This window comes from Elephas maximus, chromosome 6, assembly GCF_024166365.1.
Source record: "Elephas maximus indicus isolate mEleMax1 chromosome 6, mEleMax1 primary haplotype, whole genome shotgun sequence".
In the NCBI taxonomy this organism is placed as follows: domain Eukaryota; kingdom Metazoa; phylum Chordata; class Mammalia; order Proboscidea; family Elephantidae; genus Elephas; species Elephas maximus.
In genome coordinates, this window is record NC_064824.1 from 94,418,744 (window position 1) to 94,439,737 (window position 20,994).

General features: G+C 35.0%; 1 protein-coding gene across 1 annotated transcript in view; it reads right to left on the reverse strand.

The window, feature by feature from the left end:
* Window positions 1-1,215: 1,215 nt before the first annotated feature.
* Window positions 1,216-20,994, reverse strand: part of STK17B (serine/threonine kinase 17b) — a 39,632-nt gene continuing 19,853 nt past the window's right edge. The window contains exons 3-8 of the mRNA XM_049887742.1: window positions 19,062-19,274; window positions 13,072-13,216; window positions 10,475-10,601; window positions 8,643-8,691; window positions 6,991-7,170; window positions 1,216-4,747 (exon numbers count right to left, since the gene is read on the reverse strand). Coding sequence (XP_049743699.1) covers window positions 4,465-4,747; window positions 6,991-7,170; window positions 8,643-8,691; window positions 10,475-10,601; window positions 13,072-13,216; window positions 19,062-19,274 — 997 coding nt within the window. The 3' untranslated portion in view covers window positions 1,216-4,464. The remainder of the gene's footprint in view (window positions 4,748-6,990; window positions 7,171-8,642; window positions 8,692-10,474; window positions 10,602-13,071; window positions 13,217-19,061; window positions 19,275-20,994) is intronic.

Genomic DNA, 20,994 nt, shown 5'->3' on the forward strand with positions numbered 1-20,994 from the left:
GGGTCAAATAATCAAGAAGATTTAACAATCATAAATATATATGCACCCAACATCAGGGCATCTAAATATACAAACACTGGTAGAACTGAAGGGGAAAAGTGGTTAACAAAAACCAAAACCAAACCCACTGCTGTCAAGTCAATTCCGACTCGTAGCAATAGTGACCCTATAGGACAGAGTAGAACAGCCCCATAGGGTTTCCAAGGAGCACCTGGTGGATTCGCACTGCATACCTTTTGGTTAGCAGCCATAGCTCTCAACCACTATGCCACCAGGGTTTCCAGAAAAGTAGTTAGTACTACAATAATGGTTGGAAACTTCAATACACCACTCTCAATGTTGAACAGAACATCTAGAAAGAAGATCAAAAAGGAAAGAGAGGATATCAATGACACTATAAAACTAGACTTAGCAGGCATATATAGAACACTTCAGCCAAAAACAGCACAATATACATTCTACTCCAGTGTACATGGACTATTCTCCAGGATAGACCAAATTTTAGGTCAAAAAGCAAGTTGTGATAAATTTAAAAAGATTGAAATCATACAAAGTATTTTCTCTGACTATATTGGAGTAAAGCTAGAAATCAATTAACAGAAAAAAAAACGGGAAAATACACAAACATGGAAATTAAACTACACACTATTAACTACAATGGGTCAAGGAAGATATTACGAATCTCTTAGAGTCAAACGAAAGTGAAAGCGCAACATGCCAAACTTATGGGGCAGCAAAGGCAGTACTCAGGGGGAAAGGTAAAGCAATAAATGCCTACATGGAGCCTGAAAGGGAACTGCTCAGTTAAAAAGTTCTAACACATATCCATTTCTCCTTCCTACACAGTCAATGAATTGTCCAATTCTGTATGCCACGTCTCTCTCTTCACACTTCCTATCTCTTATACAGTGATTTTCTGATTTTATCATGTATCTTATTCCACAATCAGATTTTAAGCTTCTTGAAGAATCTCTTATGCATCTTTGTACAACAGGAAGCACAATGTCATTCATTCACATTTTCTAAAAGTATCTATTACAGACAGAGAACATATGTTTGCCTTCAAATTCATGCAGCTTTTCCAATGGACAGGATCTAATAAGCATATCTGTATTGGAAAAGGAGTTCAAAGATAATCTGGGTCAAGGGCTAGAACCTCCAGGCAAGCTTTTAAGAAATTTAGAAATACCTTCAAACAAAATACAACCACAAATGTAAAAAAAAGTGCTTTTAATTTTCAACCAAAAGAATAAATTGATAAAATAAACAGTTTACTGATATATTCATAATAATGTCTCTCTATATGCCTTTTTTTTATATATATATATGCCTTAAGCAACATGCTTATTTAACGAAAGCTAAGATGGTTGTAATTTGTGTAAAATTTAAAATGAGAGTTAATGTTCTTTAAAATACTTTTATAAAATTATAAATTGATAATAATCTCCCAAAATTGGAAGTCAGATAACTTAATTTTAATAGTTTTGAAGTTAAAATACAATTGTTTATACAGCATTTAACAAGGATATGCTTCCAAGTCAGATATCAAACTGCAAACTCAAAAATAAACAGAAGTGTAAACAGTTATAAAACATTTATAAATGTTGCTGAGAGCAAGGCTATTCAAAGTATGGTCCGTGAGCTATTTGTGACCAGTCCAAAATGAAAAAAGAAGCCTTGTGCCAGAATGAAAATCAATTATGTCACTGATTACACTGGTTCAGCTGACTTTTTTCATCACAAGGCTTTCTTCATAAATGAAGAAATGTGTAGATTTTTATTCTGGCAAAAGCGCCTTATCTCGCTACCGACTGGAGAATAGGTACTGCTCACTTCTTTAAAGGGCCACTAGAGTTTACTGTTTAGAGTTAGGTTAACTTTACAGTGGGGAAAAAAACTGAAATGACAATTTTAATTGTCATCTAAACATCATCTATTTTTAATCCTATTTATCCAGGGACTCAATCCAAATCAAACTATAAAATTCTCACAATTTAACATTAATTTTCTGATGAGTTTGTTACTGACATTTGTTCACTTAAGAGAGGCTCTTTAGATACACATTTTTTTAATCTTGAGAGAAAAAGAAGAAAAATTTATTTAATAAATTCTCTTTAAAGATTGGCTGAATTTATTTTCACATTTCAACTTTATGAAAAGACCAGGTTTGTATAACATTTGTGCAACTACTAGTTGTTTTTTTGCTATAAAACAATGTTAGAAAAAAAAAGTATGGAAATTTGGAAATTTAGAATGTGCATTCTATTAACTAAGGGGAAGCATGTAAACTATTTTAAGATTCTTCAGAGAAAACGAAAGCTGGTATAAAATATCTTTTAAGAAATAGCTTATAATTGAAAATTCAAACATTCCTGATTCTTAGTTTTTGGTATGATATAAAACCTCTGGAAACCCTGGTGGCATAGTGGTTAAGTGCTACGGCTGCTAACCAAAAGGTCAGCAGTTAGAATCCTCCAGGCGCTCCTTGGAAACTCTATGGGGCAGTTCTACTCTGTTCTATAGGGTCGCTATGAGTCGGAATCAACTCGACGGCAGTGGGTTTGGGTTTTTTTGTTTTGTTTTTATAATGCCTCTAGAAATTTAAAAGTGTAATATGATCTTTTGGGAAAGTAATCATTTTCTCATTCTCCAATGACTTACTAAGCTTTACCTGCATTATTTTAATGCTGAAGGCAAATAAATGGACAATCGATAATTTATAAACAACTCATCAGTTCAAAATTAAGTGCCCTAAATTGCTTCTTCTATGGCTAGATTATTGGGCCAAAAAACTGCTGCTTAAAAAATTTAAATGCATATTTACATGTAATAAGAAGAGAGCTCTTTGGCACCTGAGTTGAGCACAATATACTAGAGCAAAGAATCTCTAAGATAAAGTTGTCTAAAGATTATATTTTATCTCTATACATATATACATACACCTATACATACACGTATACACATATGCACACACAAGTAAAAGGAACTTGCTAAAGATGTTAAAGGAATTTGCCATTTAGCCAAATAAATTGACCTGATGATTAATAATAACTTTTCAGTCTAAAGAATTTGAACTTTTATCAAAATTTCAGTAGGTTAAAGGTTTTAAAATAATACATGAATCAAAGGGGAACACTCAGGTACTTTTTGTCAAAATATAGTTTCTTTTGATATATAACATGATCATGAGGTTACAGTTATCTTTATATGATAATACAACAGACTATGTGATAGTCACAAGGTAGAAATTCATCAAAGATTGCCCCAAGGAGTACATTTCTCCTCCCATTAATGGACTGAACCACTAGCCAATTGATGAAATGTTCTCCCCTTTTGCACTGGTCCCAGTAAAAGACCATACTTACAGGCTTCTCTGCAGATGGCCTTATGCCAATCCTCATCACTCACCAGGAATTTTACAGAAGCACTCTAGAACAGCTTGATGCCATCATATTTTATGATCACATAAACATCGCGACTGGTGACTCTAGCACTGTATTAATAGCCCTGCTGGTGCTATGATATTTTTTATGCACATTTTTAGAACTAAAACTGAGAAGACATCAAAAATTCTGTAAGCTGCCTAAGTCTGCAAACATGTTCTTTTAATATTAATATCAATATTAATAATAGTGAGAATTTTCATAGCCAATTAATATGCTTTTTAAAAAAAAATATATGCTTAGCTGACTAAAAATAGAGCACATTCAGTTTTACCTAAGTATCTTCTCCTCTCTAGAAAGACGCTGTGGAAGACGGAAAACCTTACACTTACACACCGTCATTTTCCATCTTCCAGACCTTATTAAACCTGAAGTATGCTGCAAGCATGCAAAAGGCATTTGGGTATGCTAATGTGGCAAGGTTTCTAACACCTTTGTTCCGGTCACAGGGCCTCTCTCATGTAGCAGACCTTACATAATGGAAATCTTACGCAGTTTCAAAATACTTGAGATTAAAAAACATTTTCAATTCTAAGACGTCTCTTGAGCATCTAGAATACAGTACATATTCTGACTTAAACCTGACACTGTTTTCTTAAACAAATTCTGTCAATACAGGCATGGTATAGGACTCGGTTTAGGCGAAAAAAAAAAAAAAAAGCTATTAAATTAAATGTCTCATTTTGTTCAGTTTACATTCACCGCAATATAATCGAAACCATTTTTTCTCATATGTAAAACATTCCAGTTCATTTGAATTCTTTCATTAACATGGAAACTCACAATTTTATTTTTTGTCATATATTTAAATATTTCCCTCTCTACAGAGCTGTATTTCAGGATAAGAAATGATATTATGCTTGAAACTAATAATTTAGCATAAAAGCACTTACCTAAATTCTTCTCTGCAAAAATGCATTTACAATATAAACATGCCATATATGAAGCTACAAACCATAATCACACACTGGAGCAGATTTAAAATTCCAAATTCAGTCTAAATGAGTCAAAGGGAAAAGTGCTAACAGAGCAAATCTGAAACAAGTTCCTGGGGATTGGGCAATGAGTCATCAAATCGAAATCTTTTGGAAACCATGCTGCTGTCCTCTGGGATATTCTCTTTGTCTTCTCGATCACCACAGGTTCCATTACAAGAAGGTTTAGAAGTCTTGTCTTCAGAGGACCTTATTGTATGATCCTGAATTTGAAAGGAACCAGAAGTTTCTTCAGGGTGAAACAAGTTTCCAAAGTCCCATTGTTGTAGCCAAGAATGAGAAAGGCAGCTTTCTGCTGTTGGCCTTTTCCTTTTGGGGGGAATGCCAAAAGAAAATTGAAAACTAAAGATCAATTGGAAAATGTCTGCAGTTTGATAGAATATGTACATTTTTCATTTACTATGAAAATAGCATATGTTTATCATATAAAATCCAAACACAAGGGAATAATAACAGCTAACATTTATTAAATGCTCTATATGCTACACATATATTATCTAATAATCACAAGAAACCCAGGAAATGGAGATTATTATTCTCCCCTTTTTACAGATAAGGCAAGTAAGATACCAAGAGGCTGGGATTTTGCCCAAGATCTCATAACTTATAAATGGTACAGTTGAGTGGAACTGTGACTCCAGAGTCTCTGCTCTTAACCATTGTACCATGTTATCACCTGTGAAAGTAAAAAGTAAAATCACTTTCCCCAGTCCCACTTCCAGAAATTTTCTCCACATACGTGTAGACACACACACATACACAAGAGTTCATACGACTCATATTTTTCCTGAAAGTTGCTTTCATCACCCACTCCACAACATAGCTCAAATACCTTTCCATGTCAGTACAGAGGGAATTAACATATGCATTGACAGCTGTTATTAGTACTAATTTATTTAACCAAGCTTGATGTTCCCAGCATTTTGATATTATAAATAATACTACAATGAACACTGAGAAAATGGTTTTTTGGGTTGTTACTGTTAGTTGCTGTCAAATTGATTCTGACACAGGGCAGCCCCATGTGTGCAGAACAGAACTGCTCCATAAGGTTTCAAGACTGTGACCTTTCAGAAGCAGATTGCCAGGCCTGTCTTCTGAGGTGCCTCTGGGTGGGTTTGAACTGTTAACCTTTTGGCTAGTAGTCAAGCATTTAACTGTTAGCGCTACCCAGGGACTCCTTTATGAAAGTAATATGGTTATATTATATAATATTTCAAAAGAAGAAAAACCCATCTATATTCCTAATTCCAACCTTAATACAATCACCATTATCAATTGAGTATATATTTCTTTAATCTTTCTTTTTTATGTTCAGTTTTTTCTGATTATAAAAACTATTGATGCACTCATTACAGAAATTTTAGAATCTAGGTAAAAAATATTAAGAAAATAAAAATTACTATTTCTACTAAATGATCATTCATGTCTAAATTATAGCCAGTGAGATTTCGTTTGGACTTGCACGAAACCAAAAAAAAAAAAAAAGAAACAAACCTTCAGTTTTTTTTTTTTTTTTCCTTTTCCAACAGAAAAAGAAACTGAGTCCTAGGAAGATTAAGTAATTGTCAGAGCTAGAAGACCTTGACAACACAACCAGGATCCCAGCCCGAGGCACTGTATTACAACTTCTACTTTATATGCAGTTAAGCCATATTAAAGTAAATAAGGCTGATCCTAGGTAAAGAAAAGGCAGGCTGGCTTTTTCTGTTCTTGCCTTGAAGTTGCCAGTGAGTGAGATAAGAGTCCTAAGCCATGGTTTCCAGTCCCTTCTTTAGTACGTTGTCAAAGGGCATCTGAACCTTAAAGATATGATAATTGATTATTTATGGGTCAAGCCCACCAGCCGCTCCTTAGAAACAGGTTTAGCTTTTTCGGTTTACTACGCAACTCTAGGGTCGCTAGGAGTCAAAATCAACTTGACAGCAATGGGTTTGATTTTTTTGGGGGGGGGGCTTATTACATAACCATAGTTATTTAATTACAATCATTTATAATAAAGTATTATCATTACCAGTCATAAACCAAAAAAAAAAAAAGAAAAAACCAAACCTGTTGCCATCGAGTCAATTCTGACTCATAGTGACCCTATAGGGCAGAGCAGGACAGCCGCACAGAGTTTCCAAGGAGTGCCTGGTGGATTCGAATGCCAATCTTTTTCGTTAGCAGCCGTGGCACATAACCACTACACCACCAGGGTTTCCTAAGCAGTCATATGCATGATAAACCTTTTACTTCTAATTATTTTAGGGAATTTCAAGGATTAGTGGTAGATAGAAAAAAAAAAAAAAAAACCCACTACCATCAAGTTGATGGTAGAAAGAGACAGCCCAAATTTTCTCTTTACTCCAAGATTTCCTATTCTATATTTTCTATGTTTGCAGTTACATATTTACTATTTAACGAACTTTCATACCATCTCTCTCCTCTTTTACCTGAAACATTAGAGCATACTTCTAATAATTTTATATTATTTTAGAATTTATCTTTCTTAATGAACTTACATTATTTATTTTATTATAGTATTTAAACAAATTAATGTTGTTACTTACTCTGGATTTTTTACTAAAAGGCTCTGGATAAAGTCTGTGGCCAGCTGTGAAACTGATGAAAAAGTTTCTTCTGAGTAATCTACATTAACTTGAGAAATATTGAGGTATGTTTCTTGATTATCTTCTCCCACAAATGGGGATGTACGAGTTAACAACATATATGCTATTATACCAATATTCCTGAAAAACAATTGAGAGGAAGGGAGTTAAAAATTGTGTTAATCTTAAAATATTTATACAAAGTTTAATCAGTACTCTACATATGCCTATCCTCAAGACTTGTACAATTAAATTATAGATTTAAATTTCTGTTAAAAGTTCCTATATTATTAAAACTAAAATAACTGTGTGGCCTCAAAGTTTGCCTCACATAAAGAGAATACAGCCAGCGGAATGCATGTGTATTATACAATTACATAAAAAATGTAACATATTAAATATATGTCATTATATCTACAATTTACCCTTCACACTGACACCAGCGGTCAGAACACAAAGCTGCTCAAAGAGCAGCATTTCCCAAACAATGTCTAACGGCACAGTAATGGTCTGTGAAATGTAATAGGTCTTTTGGGCAAATAAACCAAAATCAAACTCATTGCCACAGAGGCAATTCTGACTCACTGAGACCCTGGGGTTTGCAAATTAGCAAAGCACAAAGTTCGGCAGGTAGAGTTTCTTCACTGCCAAATTTTTCAGAGCCTTAAATATGTTCATGACATATTTAAGGGACCAGAAAAAGACAATACAATACAATACATGTCTCACCCATTTATTTAACCACAGGGCCCTTTTTGCATGGCAAACTCAGTAACAGTTTCATGGAACAAAGGGAAAAAGCCAAACTCTTCCACTTGGCCTATGGCTCAGTCCCCCAGTGTGGTCCCAATTAAACTTCCAGTATTAATTCTGGTCCGATTCCCTATCATATACTCTATGTGCTAGCCACAAAAACTCACAATTTCCTAGAGAGGTACTCTCATAAAACTAGATTTTTGTGTTGGTCTGACTCCATTTTTCTGCTTAGTAAATACTGTCCTAGTTCTTCTTGACCTAAATCAGATGTCTCTCACCTGGTGGAACATAACAACACCTTCTTGACTGCTGCTTCCTCCATGCTTATTAAGCATTTTACTTTTATCGGAGGGTCAGTATGAGTCAAAATCAACTCAACAGCACCCAACAACAACAAGAGAAAATCTAGCACTGTATTATGATTATTTTGTTCTTTTACTAGACTAGTCTTCCTTGAGGAAAAAGATTTGTCTATTTATTGCTGTACCTTGTAGCTCAGAGACAAGGTGTTACTTAACAAAACAGACAGGTAAATTTCCCGTCGCATGATAATGATACTTGAGTACAACCTTTTAAAGAAGGCTTTGTTATTTTACATTTGGAATCAAAGATTCTCAGCATTTATATCAAACCAGTTGTCATCAAGACAATTCCAATTTACAGTGACTCCATGTGTGTCAGAGTAGAACTGTGTTCCACAGGGTTTTCAATGGCTCATTTTTCAAAAGTAAATAGCCAAGCTTTTCTTCCGAAGTGCCTCTGGGCCTCCAGCCAAGCACGCTGCACCACCCAAGGACTCCAGACTATACATTACCCAACTTTTAATAAAGGCGTTTAGGTAACTAACAAAATCTTACCACATATCCGCTGCTGTGGTAATGGGATCATAGTTCAGGATTTCTGGAGCTGAAAGAGAAAATAAAACTCAAATTCAATACTGACAAATTTAATAACATGAAAACTATATTAATTAGAATTGGATTCAATTTTGGAAAGCCCAGTGGTATAAGATCAGTAGAGATTTAGCATGGCATTAATTATCTTATGATTGTACATTTAAACATAGGTAATATTGAGCAAATTATATGACTGGATGGTTTAAAAAGAATCCATAATATTCTTGTTACATAAAAAAAGGCAAACTCATTACAGAGAGGCAAGATATTAGAAGCCAGAACCTTTCAAAAAGTTTGTTTATTACCTTTTACTAATTAGTTAGCATTATTTTATTAGACTGATTTAAGTTTTTTTTTCAGTGTAAATAGGATCATAGCATTTACAATGACATTATGAGCAAATTAGGCTTCTTAGAAATGCTTTAGACTTTAAAGTAGATTAAATATTCCTCTTAAACTATCAAAAGCTCAATTTCCTAAGGAATTAATGCCCCATATCTCCTCATCTTCCAAAAATAAGAAGTGCAAAATATATTCTCTACATTACCATATATTTCAAATTAGTAGAGTCTGAACTAGGATTTATGATTGAATAATAACTTTCTTGTTTCACAATATGGTTTCATAATTTCTCAAAAGATAAACTGTTTTCTAAAGCCTAACATTTTTATTAATAAAGGCTTTGAGTCATATCATATATTGTCAGCCTCTCATTACTCTACCTACAATCTTTCACATTCTTTTCTGAGCTGTGTTATCTGTAACCGTAATAATTTACTTTAGGACATTATAGCCCCTATTAGCATTCAAAAGTTAGTAATTTTCTGTATTTTTCACTTTTGGGAAAGTCAACTGCCTAGCTGAGTGGCATCTGTTCTCTTTAGCTGTATCTTTTCAGTGGCTGCATGGGCTTGGAAACCCTGGTGCCGTAGTGGTTAAGTGCTATGACTTCTAACTAAAAGGTTATCAGTTTGAATCCATCAGGCACTCCTTGGAAACTCTATGGGGCAGTTCTACTCTGTCCTATGGCGTTGCTATGAGTCGGATTGACTCGACGGCAGTGGGCTTGGTTTTTGGTTTGATTTTGCATAAGCTTATCAACCTGGGCAACAACAAGAAAGGTAAAAAGATTATTACCATTAATTAAAATACTTTAAATTTGTATACTGCTTCATACAACTCAAAGATCTTTCATATACTCATTTGATTACTTTAGTACAATATTTCTAGATCACCTAATCATAGCTCTTTTTGGCACCCTTCTTCAAAACTATCCTTTCACAGCTCTAAACAAACCCTCACCTTGTAAAACAGCAGCCACAAACAGCAAGGAGTACTGCTAACAACTCCTGCCAAACAGAAAATCTTTGTATTATAAGTAGCTTTAGATTTGCTGCCAGGACAGAAGTAGAAGTGAGGTCTATCCAAGAGTCAGGCTTCAAGGACAATAATGGGTCACTGATTTTCTCAGTTTATGTACTTTTTTTTTTTCATTTTTCTCCTGTTTCTTAACTTCCTGTCTCTTTTTACATTTTTACATTTCTTTTTCTCCATGTATAAAGCCTTTGCACACAAAAATCAAACTTTTGCACTTATATTTTCAATGTCCTCTGAACTGTTTTGAAGTCTCAATAAGCCTACATTCACCATAGTCTATTCAAAGGTATCAAATGTATTTAAATATTTGAACCAAATGTATCCTGAAATTACATGCTCTAGAATATTGTTTTATACAGGTATTATTTGCTCAATAAATTTAAAAAATGGTGTAAAAAGTAAAAGGAAATCCTTACCTAAGTATTCTGGAGTTCCCATGATTTCCCGAAGTTCACATGCATTCCCTATTTTTCGAGACATTCCAAAATCCACAATTTTTATGTCTCCAAGAGGATATATACTGCTCAATAATATATTTTGTGGCTAAATAAAGCACAACAGAAAAGTTAATATATAATAAAAGAATACTACTCTCAGATCAGTAATAAATGGAATTTATTGTTTACCTACTATATATTTCATTGAGTCACTTATCAAACATTTACTGAAATTTAGGAAGAAGTATACACCCAATAAGAGCCCTGGTGGCACAGTGGTTTAGAGCTCGGCAGCTAACCAAAAGGTCAGCAGTTCAAATCTACCAGTCACTCCTTGGAACCCCTATGGGGAAGTTTGATAGGGTTGCTATGAGTCAGAATTGACTCGAAGGCAACAAGTTTGGGTCCTTTTGTTTTTTATGCAGCCAATGATGAATAAGGCCAAATAAACACTCAAAGAGATTTCCAGTTCAGAGGAGAGTTAGTTAGTTAGACAGACAAACAGATAGATAATACTCAGTAATAAAGAAAAGACTATCAAATTCTGCCCATAAAAAGGTCCAAGAAGGTTTTTCAGTAGAAATGACGCTTAAGCTGTCTGAAAGGATAAGTAGGAGTATGCCAGTTAGAAAGGTGCTCTAGGGAATAGCATAAAAGAAGGCATGAAGGACTGAAAATGCATACATTTCCAGAAACAGAAAATGGTTCAGTACAGTGTGATGGTTCTGGATGAGTTGTGTCTGATTGTTGCTTAGGTTTCTAGCTTAGACAATAAAGTACATGGTAGGTTTCCTCCATTACCTTCTAGATCTTGGGCTCTGCTTTACTGCCCCACGCCTAAGGCCTACTACAAAACTCCCTGCTGCTGTCAAACTCCATACACCAGCTGAGGTGCTGCTCCCAAAGTCTGTGAGAAGAATCATAACCATCTCCTAACTTTGAGAAAAGCCCAAGCTCATTTACTGTCAAATCACAGAGACCATTACAGGAGAATAAAAAAAAAAAAACTCCCTGCTGCTGTCAAACTCCATACACCAGCTGAGGTGCTGCTCCCAAAGTCTGTGAGAAGAATCATAACCATCTCCTAACTTTGAGAAAAGCCCAAGCTCATTTACTGTCAAATCACAGAGACCATTACAGGAGAATAAAAAAAAAAAAACTCCCTGCTGCTGTCAAACTCCATACACCAGCTGAGGTGCTGCTCCCAAAGTCTGTGAGAAGAATCATAACCATCTCCTAACTTTGAGAAAAGCCCAAGCTCATTTACTGTCAAATCACAGAGACCATTACAGGAGAATAGGTAAGGGTAAATAGCTCTGTAGGTTCTCAACTACAGGATTTATGGTATATAAGGGTTGGGTTCTGGGAAGGCCAGGTTTATATGCCACCCTTGATTTCAACTGTTATGTGATGCTATGTAACCTACTTGATTTGTCTTTAGCATGAAAAAGACCCAAAAGAAAGCAGGTGGGGGCATGATTATCCTGATATTTACCATATTGTTTCTTTCCCAATATCTTATCGGTAAGAGAAATGGCAGTGATGCTACAGGATAAATACCCCTCCTTCCCATTTATTGTTAGCCCAACACAGAAGAAAGAAGAGGTTTTTTTTTTTTTTAAAGGTGGAAGAAAAAGAAGGAAAGATGGTAAGTCCAATTTGAGAAATAAATGTTATAGTTTCTACAGGACATCTGTGGGAGAAAGATGTGGTGGTCTGCTTCTGTGAAGATTACGACCTTGGAAACCCTATGGGCAGTTCTACTTGTCCAACAGGGTTGCTATGAGTTGGAATCGACGTGACAGCAGTGGATTTGTTTTTTTGGTTTCCAGGACATCTAAATGATAATCTGCAGTTGGAAAAAAGGATCCAGAATTCAGGAGAGAGGGCTAGGATGATATAGGTAGAGATTTGGAAGTCATCATTATGAAAATAGTAATGGAAGTCATAGACAAGATCATGCATGGGGACTATAAAAAGAGAAGGGTCCAATATCCAAAGAAATAAGAGACATTTAGATTGATCCATATTTTAAGGTCCTTGTGTGGCTGTGGAGGAAGAATAATGAGAAAGGGTAATAACATGAGAGGCTTTAGTGTTAGTTTAGGGGCCTAAATGGTCTGCGGAAAAAGGAAAGAGCCAAAAGACTAAAAGCCTCAAGAGAAGATGAATGAGTATAACGGGAGCAAAGAAATGAGGACTCATAGGAGGTTATCTTCAGAGATGGAGATTAGAATTGAGTATTTCAGAAGTAGGCAGATTTGTAAGATAAAAAGGTACAGGACGTAGCTGTAAGAAAGGGATAAAGTAGAATATGTGTATGATTAGATTTTTTTTTTTTTTAGAATATACAGAAATGATGATTTTAAGAGCCCAGTGATTGATTTCAGCTGCTTATATATGCAGTCATCCCTATGCCAATACAAAACTAAGGCCATGTAGCCCATAGGTAAGCAGTGCAGGCGACACCCACGATCAGACTGTTGGTTGCTATCGATGCCAGCTTGCACTTGTGCATACCAAGAACGAAGGAGAAATACCAATGTCGTGTTACTTAAACTCACATGTTACATTACCTTTAAATCAAGGTGTACAATGTTATTTTGATGTAGATAACAAACTCCTTCAAGTATTTGCTTAATGAGTCTGATAACATCATTTTCAGAAACCATTTCAGCCAGCTCAGGTAAGCACAGGTTGAAAATTTCCCCACCTGCAGCACTGAAATAAAATTTAAATAATAGAAACTTGAAAAATCATTAACCTAAAAATGACAACTCTTACATACGGCATACATGTTAAGTAAAAGACACGCAGCCATCCGAACTTTAGTCACTAGATATACTTAAGGACTAGGGGGTGTGGGAAAGAGGAAGAATCTTTAAGGAGGGAAATAAATGACAAAACTATTTTAAATTCCAGGTACTAATAACTGAATAATTAATAAACAAAATTGAATAGCTTTGTAATTCAGTAATATTATAAGCCACTGCAACCTGCATTAAAAATAATATGATAACACTACAAGCTCAGCTCTGCTCTATGCCTTCATATATATATAAGAATATCATTTTCTGGGTATCATCTACTTTGATCCACATGACAACCATGTGAAGTAGGTAGCTATCATTCCCATTTTTACAGACAAGCAACACAGGTACAAAGAGGTTAAGCAACTTGCACAAGGTCACACAATAAACAGGATAGGGTGGGGGGCGGGTAGTGTCAGAATGTGAATCTGCCTAATTGACCCAATATATTGTATTGTAGTTGTAGCTTCACATAGAATACCTGGGGTCAGAATCTCTTTTTTTTTTTTTTTAAAGAATTAAAAATCTAAAGAATGCTGATAAAGTCATAGTAAAAAAAAAAAAAATCCCTAGGTTTGGAAACAAATGATCTGAATTTAAATCCTAACTGCTATTTACCAGCAACATCATTTAGGGCTAGTTACTTAAGCTGAGTTTCTCCTTCTATAAAAATGGAGCTATCACTGAATTTTTTTTTTTGAGAGTTAAATTTAAATAAACAAGATAAAATGTGTTAGTAATCACAAGATCAAAAAAACTAAATGGTTACTTATCAAATTTATACAGTATATTTCGAAATGTCTCAAGTAAAACAAAGTCTTTGTGATAAAATAAAAATTCACTCACTCTAGAAAACACTGTTATTTTTATTTACTTGGTTCACTACGGTACCCTCAGCCTTAAGAGCAACGTTCTGGCATGTAGTAGGTGTTCAATAAGTGTTTGTTGAATAAATGAATGATGGATTATGCAGTCATTCATTAGGGTGGCGGAAACTGAGATTCAGAAGTTTTGGTGACTGCATGTCATATGTATTAGGAGCCATGAGAAGAAAAAAATACTCAATGGTGGTCTCAAATTTGTGTCCCAAATTGAAGGTCATAAGGGCTGACACTTCACAGTGCAGATGCAACTTGTAATCTAGCCATCTGACAGGGTGCCAGTTAGAGGCCACAGGATTTGCTGCTTTACACTTTGGCTTATGACATTCCAGAGAAAACTCTGTGGGAAAGCTGGTAAGGAACTCAGTGATAGCTTTAATCACACACACTTCACTTCCATCCTCCCACCCATTCTCAACAACCTGGAAATTCATAATAAATTAACTTCAATATCTGTCTCACAGTACTATGGTAAAGACAATTAATCTGAGTATGAAAAATTTAGTTTACTGTTAAGTTTATAACAGTGAACTCCAAACTAAGGTATAGAAAAATAATATTAGAAATTCTCATTAGGTTTACTCATTTTTAATCTCTATGAATAGTTAAGACACAGACTTCTCTGGCATCCCCTGGGTCAGTACGTCGGATGTTTCCTGACACACCTTCTCAAGGTCTCCTGAGGGAAGAGTGGGAGCTCCACAACCCAGGTTGGCAGTGGCACCCTCCCTCCTTCCTGTTCTGGTTACATTATTCACATTTAAATGAATCCTCTCAAAACAGAATCTTTTGCAAAGTTTCAAATTTACAGAGAAGCTGAAAGAATAGTATAATATACACCCTTATACACTTTACCTTGATTCACCAGTTTTTGAAATTTCTCCACATTTATTGAACCATTTGAAAGTAAGCTGCAGGTATCAGCTTTTCCTTTGCATGCTTAAGTATTCATTTCTAAGAATAAGGACATGTTCCTAACACAACCATCACCAGTATTAAATCTAAAAGGTTAATAATAATTCAATAGTATGAATGTGTATATGTGTACCTTTGATGTATTTTTATGTTTTGAATCATGTAAATCTTTTATAATTTAAATAGAAAGGATTTAAAAAATCATATCCTGATTGAATAAAAACATAAACAAATGTACTTAATTACATATCTGACTATACACCCTTAGTGGGCTGTGTCCTAAGGACAAAAAGAGCAGCAAAGAGTTGCTGAACTTTATTAAACAGTTTGTTGTTGGTTGTAGTATTAGTATTATTATGCAAACACTATTTTGTACATATTGTAGGACAGAGCAAACTAAGGTTTTCACTGTGGGAGAACAGAGATGCAAATATGGGACAAAAGAAGGTGATAAAGAGCCTTGTGGTGGCAGATTTGAATTGGGATTATCAGAATGAAATCATGATTTTCAAAAACATCATTTCTTAGTGCTATTCTTAGAAAAAGCTGCATGGATTGAATTATGTCCCCCCAAAAATGTGTGTATCAACTTGGTTAGGCCATGATTCCCAGTATCGAGTGGCTGTCCTCCGTTTTGTTATTGTAATTTTCAATTGAGAGGATTAGGGTGGGATCGTACCACCAACCTGACTCAGGTCCTCTCCCTGATCCCTGGGGTGAGACTTGCACCACTTTTATCTTTCAAGACATAAAGGAAAGAGAAGCGAGCAGAGAGTGGGGGACCTCATACCACCAAGAAAGCAGTGCTGGGAGCAGAGCGCATCCTTTGGACCTGGGGTTCCTGAGCAGAGAAGCTCCTAGTCTGGGCGAAGATTGATAAGAAGGCTGACAGAGAGGGAGAAAGCCTTCCACCAGAGCTGACACTCTGAATTTGGACTTTTAGCCTACTTTACTGTGAGGAAATAAACTTCTCTTTGTTAAAGTCATCCACTTGTGGTATTTCTGTTACAGCAGCACTAGATGACTAAGACAAAGGCCTAGAGGCCAGCACCCAGATCCTGGTTTCTAAACACAATCCCCACTGAAAGGAGCCAGAACTTTTAGGGAGATGACTGATTACAGGTCCATGTCAGGGGAAATATAAGGTGAACCTGGAAACCTTGTGCCATAAAGCAAGGAAGTCCTTAAAGACTATTGAAATCTTTTCAAAAGGACACAGGAAGTAGCTTGAAAGAGCACACTGGCTAAATTTAGAACAATTTGAACATGAAAAATAATGACAGAAACTGATTATAACCCATTAATTTAAAAACAAAACCATGAATCCATAGTGAAATTTTAAAAAGGTAAAGAAAGGAAGGGGAACTCTTCTTTATAGGAGAATACCTGCTTATTAGAAGGAATAATAATCAGGTGCCAATAAATTGGCTCTGACTCATGATGACCCATTTGTGTCAGAGTAGAACTCTGCTTCATGGGGTTTTCAACAGCAGATTTTTTGGAAGTAGATTGCTAGGCCTTTCTTCCAAGATGCCTCTGGGTGGACTTCAACCTCCAACCTTTTGGTTGGCAGGCAAGTGCTAAACATTTGTACCCCTAGAGACTCCAGAAGGAATAAAAGAATTAGAAAAATCACTATTTTTTTTTTTTTAAACATTTGTTGTAACTACTAATTCAGGCAAATATCATCAAGAGATACTGAAATCACTGGACAAAAAGTTGTTGGAGAATTTTCACATGGATTCAAAATATCACAACACAGATCACTGATCAATTACAAACAGAAAAATGTTCCTTTACAGTGGAAAGAGCTGGCAAATACTACCTAACCATGTTCAAACTTAGCAAACCCAGTAATGGAACCAAACCAAACTCACTGCCATCAAGGAGATTCTGACTGATGGCAACCCTATAGGACAGAGTAGAACTGCCCCATAGGGTTTCCAAGGCTGTAAATCTGTATGGAAAGAGACAGGCACATCTCTCTCCCACTGAGTGGCTGGTGGGTTCAAACTGTTGACCATTTGGTTAACAGCCAAGTGCTTTAACCACTGCACCATCAAGGCTCCTAATAATGGAACAATGTGATATTATTGTCAGTAGATTTGATACAATAAGAAATACACATTGTCACTCACACTGTTTTCTCGCCCAAAATGTTTAACCTAAATCTAGTCAAGAGGAACAATCGGACCAGGATATGGGACATCTTACAGGACAACCGGCATCGATCTTCCCTCCAAAAAGTCTATGTCACGAAAAAACAAACCAAAGACTGACTGAAAAAGCTTAAAAAGCAAGTACAACTTGGGAAACCTAACTGGACCTTGTAACGGAAGGGGGGAAAAAAATAGGACTATAAGACATTTGGAGACAATCAAAGAAATTTAAACACAGACTGTATATTAGATGATATCATGGAATTATTGTTAACATTTTAGGTTTAATATCAGTGATAGTTATGCAGGAAAATGCCCTTATTCTTAGAAATAAATACTTTAGCATGCAAAGGGAAGTTTTCATAATACAGCTTACTTTCAAATGGTTCAGTAAATGTGGAAAAAGGTCAAAAATTAGTCAATCAAGGTGAAGGGTATAAGGGTGTTAATTATACTATTCTTTCTGAAATTCTGCAAAATTAAAGTTGAGGGAGAAAAATGAGTATATACAGTGGGTGGGGAGGGGACCAAGTTGGTAATAGTTATTAGAGTAAAAGATTCCTCTATTTTCCCCATATATGCCACCTGTCTAACCAAGTTTTTACCTTTGATGGATATGCGTGCTGTGACAATGCAATCACAAAAGTGGTAATTAAACAAAAGACCTAGCAATAATTTTTAGTCTCAGTTGCTCTGGTAAGAAATTAAATATACTAATCCACTCAAACATTTGCTCAGTGCCTGCCACATTTCAGCCGTGAGGTACAGAGATCCATCACAGCCTTGCCCTTAGAGAACTCAGTCTGCTGGGCAGGGCACCTGAATCAATTTGAGTGTAAGGTCCATCAGTAAAATGTGTTTGATTTGTTTGATGTATTTTGTTGTTGCTGTTTAGATGAACCCCAGAAAGAGGCTCTTATGAAAGTGGTCAATATTCTTATGTATATTTGTCCTCCAAATCTAGTATTCCATTAATGTTTTTTTAAAAATGTTAGCTAATGTTTACATACTTCAAACATTCAGATGTCGTGCAAGTAGATAACTTTTTTAAGGTCAGATAAAGATCCTTAACAAAAATAATCACAAAATGTATGAAAAGTGAAATCATATTGGTAGTATCATGGCCTTTTCTGTAATTCTAATTTATTTTGAGGGTGCTTTAAAAAATGCCTTAATATGGTCTCAGTGTTCTAGGAAACGTACTTAACCATCCTCTACCCACATCGGATGAGTTGCTGAATTTTTGGGTGTTTTTAATTTTTCACTGACTTGTAGGAAGGGGTATGTTTTTTTCTTATCGCTGGGTGGGGTTATACTTTCTAATATTGTGTTTTACACACACACATACTAACTACATGTGTTTCTTTAATCTAGGCAAACCTTTATATCCTCCTTGGATCATTTCCTTGAAGGTGTTTTTCAAATAGATGGACAAAATATACAAATGAGTTCAATTCTATTTGCTCATCAGATTGTTTTCCAGAAAAACTCAGCCAATTTTCCACTCCATTAGCAAAACAGAAATACTCATTTCTCCACATTCCCCAAACATTGCACGTCATTCATTTATTTTATGATGTTTAATTAGTACTTTAAAATTTTTCTATGTGTGTGAGGCTGTACATTTAGCCTTGTGAAAATATTTAACATAAATTGTATCCTTTTAATATTATATCAATAGGAATCTGTACAAGTTCTTATAATTTTATCATCCTTATTCTTATGTTTCAAAAGGCAGCTGACCCTACTGATTAAAATAGGTACCATAAATATACTTAAATTTGCTAAAATGCATACTTACTATTCCAGTATCAATATAATTTCACTTGCATTTTCATAGACTTCATGGAGGTTAATCACGTGGGGACAGGACTTTGCCAATTCAAGTACAGCGATCTCATGTAAAATCTCTGCTCGACAATCCTGTCCTCTTCTTCTCTTTTTTAGAAACTTTGCAGCATATTCTTGGCCAGTAGATTTTGATATACATTGTCTAACCACAGCAAATTTTCCTCTGGAGGGAAAAATGAGGAAAATCAATTATAACTTTTCTGTAGGAAAAAAATGAATCAAATATTGTATGTACTTCTACAGGAATTGCACTATTGTTGCATAAAAATATAAAAGGCAAACTGTAATAACAAGATAAGACACAGAAGTTTATTTGCTCCTCAATGGTATGATGATATTATCATTGCGGGGGGGAAATCTTATTTACATGCCAACTCCATGCCATACTTTTCATATAAATTATTGGTTTGAAAATCAAAACAATCCTATATATATAAAATATGATTCTCTTTGTTTTACAAACTCCAGGAAGGATATGTAACTTAACCAAAGTAAAGATTGAAACTTGGGTCTATTTCCAAAGTCCATAATCTTCAGAGGGTGTCACGTTAACTTTCTAATCAAAACAGCCTTCCCTCCAACATAAATAAAATGAATGTAGAAATGAGTATTTGACTTATTTATTTTATTGACGTAATCACTTTATCTTCCAATGCCACTTTTATTGAGCTTTGGACTTTTTATCACAATTCCTTAGTCATTTAGTATATCTCTTAGTACTGCTCAGTACTTTATGAAGGCTGTAATACATACCAAAGGTATATGCATCCTATGGAGATTAGTCAAAGGCACTTCATGATCAACTAAGAAAATAGATGCTTATCAACAATTATGTAGAAACACACCCACTAAGGTTATATTGACCATTTTAGGAATAAGTAAGTCTTTAGTCTCTTCAAAACCTCAGCCAGTTTTTTTTTTTTTAAGACACTTAAAAATCAGAGTTTTTATTGGCAAATTTGTGTATTCCAAGTCTACGATCTCCCAAAATCTGGTTTCCCAAAGACTTAAAGCTATTTTCAGTTTGACTATTTCTCAACTAATAAAAGTTAAATTGCCTTCCCAGAAAAATGTACACATGACCTTAAATAGGAAGTTGTACATATTCCAGAAGGTTTTCAGATTTCTAAACCTCTCCATGAACTTCATTATCCTGAAGCTCAAAGGTCAAATTACTCTCCAGTTTCTGGGTCTCACAAATCGTTAAATAAAGGCTAATTCAAAGATTAATTTTTGTTCCACAACCCTCTTGCCCCAGTCTCACTAAGAATATACTTCTATCCCAGCATATCAGGAAAATAATTTTTAATACACTTGGTATTCACAGGGAATGGATGAGATATACTAGCAAAATAAATTGTTTGACTGTATTCTAGTTGCTATTCCCAAGGGCCAGAATGACCAAGATTCCTGCTCTTTATTTCTCACATTTTCTCAAACTTGGGTGTTTCAGTGAAAAACACTAGAAACCAAGCTGAAAAAATGTAGCTACTAATGCAAAAAAAAAAAAAAAAAAAAAGCGACCAAGGTAAAATCTTACTCATCTACATTTATCAAAACATACATCAACTAAATAAATTTACATTACAAATCTAATTATCTGCAAGCACTTTTAATTTGAGACTGGAGAATGTTTAATTTAACTATAAAATATTAGCTTACTGTATGCAAAAGGAATACAAATCGACACATTTCAATGAGCACGCAGAAATATAAATCAATTCCTTTATATTGAAATGACTTGCCACGTTTTATAAATGTTATACTGGATAAACTGAGTCAGAATGAGATTAAATAACGCATGAAAGGTCATATATGGAATTAGAGTGCCAAGAATTAGACTGTGAATGTGAATTCCTAGCTTTCTGTTCTAACCGCTACAA